The 12,029-nt window shown below is 48.0% G+C and overlaps 4 protein-coding genes across 4 annotated transcripts; 1 reads left to right on the forward strand and 3 right to left on the reverse strand.

The window, feature by feature from the left end:
- Positions 1 to 692: 692 nt before the first annotated feature.
- N7471_006609 (uncharacterized protein) lies at positions 693 to 2,888 on the reverse strand (the record flags this gene model as incomplete). The annotated part of the gene is made up of 8 exons (XM_057279328.1): positions 693 to 931; positions 981 to 1,047; positions 1,106 to 1,583; positions 1,657 to 1,944; positions 1,997 to 2,099; positions 2,161 to 2,338; positions 2,395 to 2,431; positions 2,488 to 2,888. The coding sequence occupies 8 exons, from the start codon at positions 2,886 to 2,888 to the stop codon at positions 693 to 695; spliced, it is 1,791 nt and encodes a 596-aa protein (XP_057138938.1).
- Positions 2,889 to 4,257: 1,369 nt separating this feature from the next.
- N7471_006610 (uncharacterized protein) lies at positions 4,258 to 4,518 on the forward strand (the record flags this gene model as incomplete). Its single annotated transcript, XM_057279329.1, has 2 exons — positions 4,258 to 4,379; positions 4,428 to 4,518. 2 exons carry the CDS (start codon positions 4,258 to 4,260, stop codon positions 4,516 to 4,518), a joined length of 213 nt encoding a protein of 70 aa, XP_057138939.1.
- A 1,642-nt stretch (positions 4,519 to 6,160) lies between these two features.
- N7471_006611 (NADPH:quinone oxidoreductase family protein) lies at positions 6,161 to 7,357 on the reverse strand (the record flags this gene model as incomplete). Its single annotated transcript, XM_057279330.1, has 2 exons — positions 7,219 to 7,357; positions 6,161 to 7,153 (listed from the first exon to the last, which is right to left on the reverse strand). Exons 1-2 carry the CDS (start codon positions 7,249 to 7,251, stop codon positions 6,161 to 6,163), a joined length of 1,026 nt encoding a protein of 341 aa, XP_057138940.1. The 5' UTR covers positions 7,252 to 7,357.
- Positions 7,358 to 7,691: 334 nt separating this feature from the next.
- Positions 7,692 to 8,882, reverse strand: N7471_006612 (Clr5 domain-containing protein; the record flags this gene model as incomplete). Its single annotated transcript, XM_057279331.1, has 2 exons — positions 7,692 to 8,670; positions 8,755 to 8,882. 2 exons carry the CDS (start codon positions 8,880 to 8,882, stop codon positions 7,692 to 7,694), a joined length of 1,107 nt encoding a protein of 368 aa, XP_057138941.1.
- Between the last annotated feature and the right edge of the window lie 3,147 nt (positions 8,883 to 12,029).

Genomic DNA, 12,029 nt, shown 5'->3' on the forward strand with positions numbered 1-12,029 from the left:
TGTAGGTTATGGAGATAAGCAAGACTAAGCTCGGTGCCGACCACCTGGGCATCCCTCTACGCTGACGAGCATGGCCAATCTAGCTTTCACTTTGAAATCTACTAGTCGGTGTTCAGAAGCGATCGATTTGCTTAGAACCTGCCTTACTAAGTAGCAACAAATTTTAGGTCCTCATCCCTACGCTATGTCTAATTCCGATACTCTATCGGTTATGGGAAACTGGAGATCTGGCTATCGAAGCATGATTGATTCTTTCTCCTTTATTTTATTCTGCCTTGGGTAAGTATCCTTATATCTAGTAGGTTAATTGGTTCTACGATCTACCACTATCTAGTTCAATCAGTAACTATACATCGATAGCCCTTTGGTTTTCGTATAAGTTACACCTCCTATGATGATTCTTTGACAGAATTTACTCCATGAATTTGGCTAGATAATCCCTGTGTTAGCACGGACTATGAGTTGGCTCCATGAAGACATTTACAATGAGATCTGCTGTGTTGATAAAGAAAGATACACATATATTCGCGACTGGAAGCATTCGATGAAGATTACAAATTTGAAAGAGAGAATCTCAGACATTGTCTCTGGGAAAGGACAAGATCCGCTCTCTAAAAAGCACCTCGGAACTGAATGATTTCCATCCAACTGGACCTCAATCCCAAAGATCCACATTTCGACTCGATGTCTTATCAAGGAGCATATGGGTTGTTGACAACATCAGTGTTGGTCGTGTCGTCGGTGCAGCACTGGCTGTAGTCTCCACTGCGATCCTTGAGACAGTTATCGGTGAAGTCCAGATCACCATAGCCTCGAGGCCATGTTGCCATGAGCTTGCAACCAGGAGTCACTTTGGCATTAAGAGTATTGTCACCGTCGAACTTGGCATATATGGTAGCGGTGCTATTAGCGTTGTCCTGATCCGCGACGTCTAGAACTGTCAGCCTGGGTCCCTAATAAAGGACGATGTTACGACTTACTATAGGCTCCACCCGAGGTCTGGCAGCGCTTTGAATCATTAATCACAATACAACCGCTGCTAACATGCTATTGTCTGAATTAGTCGCGGAAAGGAGTGACAGGAGGTCCTTTTCGGCAAACTTACAATGTTGGTACCACTGCTAGTGTATCCCTCGGGGTCTGCACATGGCCAGTAGGGCGAGTTACCATCACCCTGTTGCATTGTTTCAGTGATGGCAGTGGCATTAGTACACACTGGCAAACTCATGAATCCAGGAGTTCGGACGCTAGGGACATCCCCGCCGAAGGTTTTTACGATATCATTGAAATCAGGGCGCGGGTAGCCGTTCTGTTGGTTATTATTGGTCCATCCCGACACGCAACTTTCGACAATGTCTTCAAGGATAATTCCACCCCAGGCGGTTCCGTCCAGGGTATTATGGTCTCCACCCGGAAGAGCACTTGCAGGGAAACCGGTCCCCGGGATTCCGTGACCGTTCAGCACGTAATGAATCTTGCCGTTATAGCACACATTGGTCTTGACTGCGTCGTCCTTGGACACGAAGTAACCGGCATCCTGGGGGATGGACTTGGTGGTTCCGTCACATTCATCGTCGCTCTGCCTTTAGACGCCGGTTCGAGTCAGTCTTTTTTGCAGCTAGATAAAAAACAGAGTTGCTTGTTGAACCAACTTACCAGATGAAAGGACGCGCTTGGTCCGGAGAAACACTCCATGCATACGGGATCATCTGACCATAGAGGATCTTTTGCACATCCTTGCTCGTGCCATTGAGGTTGATGTTATTCATAACTTCGCCCATGGCTCCATTGTTAATCATGGCATAAAGAGCATCGGTGCCATTGCTGCCGGCATTTCCAGAGAATATTGCTTCTAGATAACCTGACTCAATGCCCTTCCAGGCGGACATGGTCTCGCCCAGGAAAGAAGATATAGTGTTCTGGACCTGCAGTCCCTCTATCGCACTATCAAATCGTTAGGCTAGGGTGTCTTTGAAGTGATGGGAGGGGGTAGTACCCTTTCATATTCGTCTTGTAATAGGAAGTGGCTGTACCAAAGACAGCACCCGTCATGTCGGCCATAATGGCTTTGGCGATTACATTCTCCATTTGCTTGAGGGCTGTTGGGTAAACGTTAGATCTCACATACTGTTGGCCTAGGGGCCAAAAGGAGTAACATACCGACGTTGAACAACATAGATGTGCCAAAGCTAAAGATCAACGCTGCAGCATCGAAGAGGTTCTTCTGGAGAAGGGACGTATTGGGAGGCTGAGGAGCGAAGGTGGATGTGAAGGTGCCGATCTGGTCCGTCACATCGGCCTGGATACCCCCGATAGCCTGGAAAGCCGAGGCATGAAGCTAGACAGGTAATTAGCACTTAAGCTGAAGAAATGACCGACAGGTTGGTGACATACTTCATGGATTCCCGCAAATCCATTCAGAATCAGAGCACTACCTCGTCATTAGCGATACTACATAAGAGGAAACAGAGTGAGTATGTAACTTACCCGCCTGGAATGGTAGCATCCTTGCAATCCACAGGCATGGAGCAACGGTTTTCAGACCCAATGTCACCGCATCTCATACCGCCAGGTCCGTGGAGATAGCTGCTGACATATTGGGGGAAGCTACCGCTCGGGTTCTTCTCCCAGGCCGCAAGGGTTGTATTCCAGGCAGATTGTGCACCTGCCTCCTGCCATTGACTCTGCGCGTCACCCTGGACCTCGGAGCATTTCATGTTCTTCCAAGCATCTCCAGTAGGGGTGGACGAAGAAGGTGCCGCGCTAGAAGCAGCAGTTCCCCTACGAGCCTTGACCAGGTGGTTCTTGCCCTCCTCAACACCTGGGACAGCTAGACCGTTCACCGAGATGGCAAGATGAGCCAAAACGCTTAGTTCTAGGACTCGCATCTTGAAGTGAAGATTAAACAAAAGAACGATTGTTTATGGGACAGAGGAGATGGATGAGAAACAATTTAATTGGCATGCTGAGGATGTTCTTTATATATGATTTGTATCTTGATATTGATACCCCCAAGGTAGCTGGGCCTGACACCACTGACCAGAACGGGTCAAACGAGCGGTTTTTTATTACTATGAAGGCAAGTACGGAGTACATAGACACGAGACCACTGACTAGAACAGGTAAAGGATAAACAGGAGGTTTTGCTAGAAGAACATTACGATCAGCCCTTGAAGTTTCCAATTCCCCACTTCCCTGGTGCTGTGGGCACCCGGTATCCGACTGCTTATCTTTGGTCAAGTATGCGAGACAACCTTGAAATCGATTCTAGATAAGCGGAGTTTATCGTTAAGGGCCTTTTCCATCTTAGAATACGGAGTACACCTAAGGACGTTGAGCATCGTTAATGATACCATTTAGTGTAAAAGGTATAATCTCCACTAGATAGAAGATGTCCCTCTACTCCGCGCAGAACACTATAAGCTGGTCACGCGATCCTACAGGATCAGTCTAGAGACTAGCGTCTAAATGATCATGCTTGTTTCATCAAAGTACGGGACCTAATATATACCGCATTACTATGTTGTACTGACCAAAGCGGAAACTCCACCTAGGGCCTCGGGGCCCTAGCGTCCCCAAATTTCCAAATTTCCAAGTTAGTTGGTTTCCGTTTCCGCTATGGGAAACGAATATCATTTGCTTGATCCGGTACCGCTTGGTGCAAATGAAGTGCGCCCCTTCATATGCTGTGAACTTAACCCAGACATCGTCCCTAAATACTGATCCTATTAGCAAAGATGGGATATGAACCCCTGGGCCACGGATAGCTCGGACATTGCTTACCTAGGTAGCCCCGCCCTTATATAACTAAGCCTTTGCGAAAGGGTTGGCATGGTTCCACTATACCGAAAATGGTCTAGACGCATTGCTAAGAGGAATCCTTCAGAGCTGGGCCAGTCATCGTGCGCAAAATAGGACACTTAGGAACTTCCCGATTAAGACATATATCGTGTGCAATACGACACTTAGGAAGCTCCCGACATGTATATGGTGGTGCAACGTTAGCATCTTCACAGAACAAGAACATAGGGATGTTATCAGGCGCCATTCACGTGCTATATATTTTCGATTAATTCTTTTCATCATTCTGGCTATAACGCTGACAGAAAGAGTACTCCAAAAAAGACATTGTAGATGAATCTTAAATAGAAACTCAGTCATATCATAAGAAGTGGATCGTGAACTTCGTCGCATCTAGTTACATATATATCAGTTATTACATGGTCATTAGTTTTCCGGCAGGTGCCCCGGGGCATCATGGCTGATGAAAAAATATGGTTCCCTGGTCCTGCTCAGAAACACAAGGTCTCGACTCTGAGCGAGACTACCCCTTCAAACTGGAAAGTCCTCCAAAAGATCAATGAGGACGTCCAGCAATGGTAAGACGCTACGTCTCGCCCCACTCTGGCCTCCGCTAAATTCCCGAGGTCGTCTGTCGTGATGCCCGCGAATCTCCCAATGGGCCCACAGCCTTCCTCCGTATCGCGAAGCCGATTCCCTCCATCAAGGGCGATGTAAGCCCCGTCCGAGCTTGAGAGGCCACTCAATTTGCTCCACCCGAGCTGAAGACATACCAAGCCCCCAAGCAAAGAAATTCGCCCAACCCCTAAGCTCCTGGCATGGCAACAAGGGACCCAGGGCTCCTCTGGTTTCATCTCAGGTGGCTTCGTCACATGGATTCTTCAAGACCTCATATCAAGTCTATCGAATGTCTAGATATCCTGATAGTAGAAGCTCTGAGTAGTATTCCCATCCACTGAATCAGGTTTCTCTGGCATCCAAGGGGGCCTGTTTACTTTTGTCTCATCATATAGATGTGTCTCTCAGGGACTAGTCTTCTGGATTCTACTTTCAATTTCCTCCATGACATCCTCTAGCTCATAAACAGCGACAGCTTGTTACACTAGTCCAAACATATAAATCAAACTTACACATCTTCAAGTGTAAATTTCTTCACTACCTAGGTGACTACATAGTATACTTGAATGAAAATAGGATGTGATTAAACACCCCCCCATATATTCCGTGGGACTCGCCAAGTGACTATAGAACCCCAAAAACTCAATCACTTGTCAAAGAACTCGCACGAGAAAGCCCGGTTTGATTTCGGCGCGGACCTGTTCCTGAGCATGGACCTCGACAACGATATTGATATCCATGTGGGTAGGCCGGGTACCATGTGCTACGGGACCCTCTACGCTGTCTTATAGGGGCTACGGAGAGATGGTGGTCGAGAGGGCTGGGGTTGTTATGAGGGGAAGTTGTGGCTGTTATACACATCCTGGTCAAAACATAGACCACAATTACGCTGCATCTGAAATAGCCCAACCATAGCTTAGTTGGCAGCAGCCTAAAGGTCCTAACAAGCGCGTCAATTCGTTAAAAACCATTAACAAGGGCTCTGCATATGAGGGCTTCGCATTGGTCTCCAGAAAGTGATTTTGCATAGCCCAATAGTAGACCTGTCCTTTCAATTTCTAAATCTTATCGAAATATTTCTGAGGCTATATACCAGGGACCTTTTTTAAGATCTGTTGGAGTTTACTAGTGAGGAACAATCTATTTCATTTAGAACAGTGGATATATCCTACAAGTGGCAGAAATTGGGCGGTATAGACATGCTGAGTCACCGTCCTTTATTTTCCCGCTTTTTTTTTTTTTTCGCCAACTTCCTCTGGACACACTCTGGACACTCAGGACACTCAATCCATTCCTCGGAATTTAATGCTATTCTGATCTATGGCGTCCATCAATACAAAACTCTGCACTAACCCAATCCCAGATATATATCAAACCCCAGACACGTTTCGTCATCCGCAACTCCTCAATCCAGCTGTCCCAGTCCATTTGGACATGCTCAAGGGCTCTCCTTCTGGAGAACAGTCACCACAGCGCTACGTCTTGTAGCCGTGACCGACTGGAGCTGGATTGCGAGCTGGGTACCTTCGGGTGCTCATGTTCACTTTTGAAATACAAAAGTTGCCAGAGCAAGCAAAGGGCCTTCATAGTTCATGTTATACTTGCTCGAGTCTTTCCCTTCGGGGATTTTACTTTGTCTACGAGAGCATGACTCCTTGCGCATCTACATTCATCAGTTTATATCGAATCGAATCTATTGATTTCCAACGTATCTATGTACAGTAGTCTTGGGCTCTCAAGACTACAGCTTGCTCTTCGAGTCACCAACAATATTCACAACAACCTTTCCCCAAGTCTCCCTGCCACCCAACGCCTGTAAAGCTCTGGGCACACTCTCCAACCCAACAAAGCTCTCATCCTTGAACGCAGTCCCCTTGAACTTCCCTTGCTTAACAAGGTCAAAGATCCCCTGCCAAACCTCACCAACAGTCTCCGTCTCAAACTTGGCATACTGCCCCCAATGCAAGCCAACAATACTCACATTCTTCAACAGCACCCGATTAAGCGCAACCTTCTCAATCTTCCCCGCCGCAAACCCAATAACCAACAACCGCGCATTCCACGCCACACACTTCAAACTCGCCTCAATCATCCCAACAGGATCATAAACAATATCCACCCCAGCAGCCCCATTTCCCTTCCTCTTCTCCTTGCAAATCCCCTTCACAATCTCCGGCCACGCCTTATTGGTGTAGTCAACCACATAATCCGCCCCAAAAACCTTAGCAATCTCCCTCTTCCTCTCGGTTCCCGCAGTAGCAATAACAGTCGCTCCCATAGCCTTAGCAATCTGCACAGCAGCAAGACCGACACCGCCCGCAGCCGCATGAACAAGGACCCAGTCCCCGGCCTTCACGCCAGCGCGCTGCACAAGACCGCCATACGAGGTCGGCGCCGTGACGAACAGCCCCGCTGCATCTTCGAAGCTCCACCCCTCCGGTACAGGGAGGAGGGTTTGCTCTGCGGCTAGGACGTGTGTTGCGTAGGCGCCTTGTGTGGCGCCGAAGACGCGGTCACCGAGTTTGTAGCGGTTGTTTGCGGAGGTGGGCACGGCGGTGATTGTGCCTGCGAATTCGGCGCCGCCGATCCAGGGGAGTGGCGGTTGGTTTTGGTATTTGCCTTGGATTTGAAGGATGTCGAAGAAGTTTGTGCCGGCGGAGTGGATTTCGATTAGGTATTTGTCCGCTTTTGGGGTCGGGGTTGGGACTGTTGTTACTTTGAGGTCTAGGGGACCCTGTAGAGGTGGGTGGTTAGTTTGGGTTGGGGTTGGGGATGAGGTTTGGAGTTGGGCTGTGGTACCTTGACGTATTCGCTGACTTGGACGGCACGCATTTTGGCGGTAGTGTGGATGTATAGTGGGATTGAGGTGATAAGTTCTGAACTTTTTGATGAAGAGATAGAAACGATAGAAGGGGATGTTCAAATAAAAAGAGCTCTGGAAGGTCTGGGAGATGGGGTTTCCCCGCAAGATGCCGAGGTTCCTTTTCGGGTAACTCACAGGTCTTGGCATTTATAGAATACTTCAATTTGTACATTTGATATAGTATAGGATAGGATAGATATGCAGTAGTATACATAGCATAGATGTATCAAGCTCAGTTAATCAATAGGTATCAATATATACAGTTTCCTTTTCATCCAAACTCCCCAAAACCAAAACATATCGGGTATGACAAAACAGACAATCCACCCATATTTCACACAAAAAGGTATCAAGTATCAAGGTATCACAAGTATTTAACAGAAAGAAGAGCGCCAGTGCAAGTTATCACCTAGTATCCAATGCCCGGAGGCTTCTGCACATAATGGTCATGGCCCATGTAAGGCATGATCGGAGCACACATCACGGAATGAGGCCCACCAGGCTGGGTATGCGGCGGCGATGCCATATGATGCGGCTGGCCATGAGGCTGTGTATGCGGGAGCATCTGCTTCCTATCACCGTGTTCAGGCCGGGCCGCCAGATGGCCGGCCATATCATACTGCAACGACATAGCGCGCTTCCAGTTCTTGGCATCATAGTCATGGTGGTACTCTGCCTCGCCGCTGTAGTGGTGGTACTGGGGGTGGTAGAGCTGGGCTTGGGGAAGATAGCCGTTGATTGAAGGCGCCATGGGAGCAATCGTGGACTGGGGGGCGGCGGCTGGAGGGGTGATGGCTTCAAAGGGCAGCGAGTACCACTGGGACGGGTTGAGGCCGTAGTCTACTGAGACGGCACGGGGCGACCAGCCAATGCCGCCGGGGGTCGTTGCCGTGCCTGGGCTTGGGAGGCACGATTCGGGCGAGAGTGGGTAGGCTGGGTAGGATGGGGCCACGGCGGAGGTTGTGTTCAGCATGAGACCCTCGCCTGGGGAGGTGTGGGCGTGGTCGAAGGATGTTGTTGTTGGACTGGGGTCTGAATAAGAGACGGCTGTTGTGCGGTCTGGGATGAGGATGTGCTCGCCGGAGGGGCTTGGGGTGAGTTGTTGGATCATGGGAGAGCTCCATTTCCGGTCCTGGTCTGGGACGGGGCGGTGGAGGGTAGGCGGTTGTCCGTAGATAGGCTGTGTCATGGGCCATTCATGGCGGGCTGTTGGTGTGCCTCTTGTTGGCAATGATGGCAGTGGTGTTTGAATGGTGGATGCTTTGCGCTTCGCATCCTTGTCTGAGTCTGGGTCTTCTCCAGAGGCTGAAGCCAGACTCTTCTTTCGAGTCTGGCGAGATGGCTTGGTCACTCGCCATTTCTTCAGTCTGCTTCGTAGTTGGGTTTCACTGGAGGTGTTAGTTGATAGTCCATGATAGAGTCCGGTATCGGACATGGAATGGATATGAACATAAATGTACATATGTACTCACCTGGGATTGAAATCATCGGTACGTATCTGCTTGATGACCTGCTTCAAGGGCCATTCCTCTTCCATATACAACTTGGAGATCAACGCCTTCTTCTTCTCCCATACATCGGACGAGATGGAAGTCTTCATTATTGACGCACAGTCCAAGGGGAGTGAAAAGGGGGGAAATAGTACGAAGATCAAGATGATCAACAAAAAAGAGACAGGAAACGGGCGAGACCACGATTATTATATGTAGAAATGGGGAAATAGAGCTTAGGGGGAAATAAAATAAAATATATAAGAATATAAGAAAGGTAAATAGGTGAGTGGTTTGTTAGGGCCATCTCGGCCACCAGGGCCATCTCCCAACTTCACCCACTTCTCTCACCTCCACATCTCCCATTGTCTTGGTTCTGTCATTATGGAACCCTATAACACACAATCTCTCCCTTGGGCCATTGGGTCTTAGCGTCCGTGGCGTTCAGCACGCGGCGATCATCAACGAGATTCGCAGTGCAAACCCCATTGGTTATGGGTCTCGACGATCATCAGGGCTGCGATGTCATTACTCCAAGTGGATCACATCATCCAAGCGGAACAGCTCATCTGCTATGTCTTACTATCCCCAGTTGAGTGCTTGGCGCGTTTTGAACAAAGCGAATTTAGAAAATCGATTGATCACCTCGGTCTCTACGGTCTATGGAGTATGACTGTTGTTTTTTCTTTCTTCCAACATTCGACCTATCGAGAAGATAGCCAGATCCACGTCCTATGTTAATTCACTTGACCCGAGCTTGACCCGATCATCTCCGACGAAAATCGGGGGAAAATCCCAGCAAAACGGTGCGAAGACACACGGCCTACATAGTTCCCCAGGAGTGATTTACTGTGCATTGGGGCCCTAGCCGGGACCCAGTTTTATCCCAATATGGTTACATACTCCAACTCAGATAAGCCCTCCTCTCACCCGTGGATGGCGTCTTGAACCTCATGGTCGCCGATCACCGCCACCTCGGGATCCTCAATGGACGGTACTGACGGTTCCGACGGTTCTGCACCGGACGTCTATCCAAAAGCAGATCCGTCGAGAACTTGGAACCTGTGAATTAGAAACAAGCATGTGCTGGAAAATCAATTCGGAGGATCCATCACATCATGTGCTCAGATCCAACATCATTCGAACCGAGGGGAAAAAAGCGGTGCCTCTCCCCCAGATCCCAAGGCAGTGCTTTTTTTTTTCACGGCTGTGAACTAAGGCACATGGTGTCAGAACTAGTGTAAAGCCCCCTCTCGACTCACACCAATGGTATCACGCCCGTGGAGTACCAGTTCGTGCGAGTGCCAATCGATCTGGCAAATTGATCGGCGACGATCTGCCCGGGGGTCCTCAATAGTGGATTTATTGGGCTCCACGTTGACATCCTGACTTGCTCCCCCCTTAAGACGGGATCTCTCATACCAATACTATTACCTATTACCTCTAATCGAGAGACATGAGAGAATATGAGAGACATTTTAACTTGAGAAACAAAAAAACTGCACGGCCCCGACACTGCATGAAAAGCGCCCAGTGCCAATCATCACTTGCGTTCTTCGACCTGCATATGTCACATCTCTCTCAAACTGCAGATGTCCGGCTTCGGCTGTTGGATCTTCCATATCTTCACGTTCACTTCACCCATGGGTGGGAATTTCATCTCCCGTCCCCATCCGCCCTTCGGGAGTGGATATCTGGAGAAATGCCGAGTCTGATCTGGATATGAACCATTTCCTTTGTTTAAAAATATATATTCAACACTAGCTTTCCCAAACGGGGTGAGACCAGATCCGAATAGCGCATCGGCATTTGCACCCGCGCGCCTCCAAAAAGGGAGATCACTTCTTTGACATGTCTACAGCCGCCCGTTACAAAGAACTGAGGTACTTTTCTGTGTTCTGGGCCCTGCATATTCATTATATTCTCTTTTCTTTTCCTTCTTTCTTCTCCCCGGTCCAATAACGAAATGCCATATATCTCGATCTGCAGCCTTTTAAAAACACCAGTCACCTATTCCGGAAGACAGGGATATATCACAGGGATATATCTCGATGATGTAAATTGTAGCGAGGTCCCCCGGATCACCATGGATCTACTGCACCGTCAAAGAGGGCACTTCCCAAAGCTTAATGGATGTCCGGAGAGTCTCCGTGAGAGCCCTACGTTCCCAATTCCCTCGCACCCGAGTTCGGGGGGGGCCATTTGGAGAGAAGATCAGTGGATCCTGACTCCAACAAGTCCAACCCAACGTCAAATCACGTCAACACCCGGCAAATACTCGGCATCATTCAATATCTCCATGCACTCTTTCCCTTGAGATCATGTGCAAAAAAATTATGCGTATCCGAGTCGTATCCGACAGACTACAGAATGAGGCTCCACTTCCTACGGGGTACTTCCTCATGCCTCAGTCCCCACCGCTTCAACCACGCGCTCTCTCGTTCAACTATTATCCTTCGGAGAAGACTTGCCGAGGTAAATGTGACTTGGCTTTGGTGGAGATCGACTGAGCCATGGGTCCTTATTGGAGAATTCAAAGATATCAGACAACAGAATAGGGGGGAAAACCCGAGATGATCGCCCTTTTGTTCTCTTCAACTTGATAGCTCGTGGATGCATATATACCATTGTAGTACTCCGTACATTTACATACATATTCTCGATATACACTCAGATATTTCCAAGGTATAACGTAGAGACCAAAGTCACTATTGACTATGTACGGAGTACAGTAGCATCCCCTTTCCCTACTCCACTGCAATCCAGCTACAATACAATAGACAATTTCCCGATTCTCACACTATTGATATTAATATAAACACCGCACTAAACCCCAATAGCCTCTGAGATTCAAGGGTCTACGTTCGGTTGGAGCAGAATGATCTGCCTATCAGGATGGACTCCGATCCACTTGTCTAGTTAAGTATAATCTCCGGGAAATAGACTATTGATTTGAAAATAATTTAAGATTTATTTCTGCTAATGGATTCTATTGGTGTCTTTTGTTAATATAGTAGTAGGATTAACACAGAATAAGAAAAGAGTAGAGCAAAAAAAAAGGAAAAAGTAATGAATCAAGACAGCTAATCAGAAGAGAGAAAAAAAAGACAATAAAACATTATAACATCTCCAACTGGATTATACACAAGATACTATTACAAGCTTGACGAGACAAAACAGGTTAAAGTGAGGAGATTATTGAAACGTGAAACGGTTGGAGTGGAGACAAAAAGGAGGCCTATGAGCATTGATCTCAT

The sequence above is a fragment of the Penicillium samsonianum genome (genome assembly GCF_028829775.1).
Source record: "Penicillium samsonianum strain IBT 33392 chromosome Unknown utg000003l_segment0_segment0, whole genome shotgun sequence".
NCBI classification, from domain to species: Eukaryota; Fungi; Ascomycota; class Eurotiomycetes; order Eurotiales; family Aspergillaceae; genus Penicillium; species Penicillium samsonianum.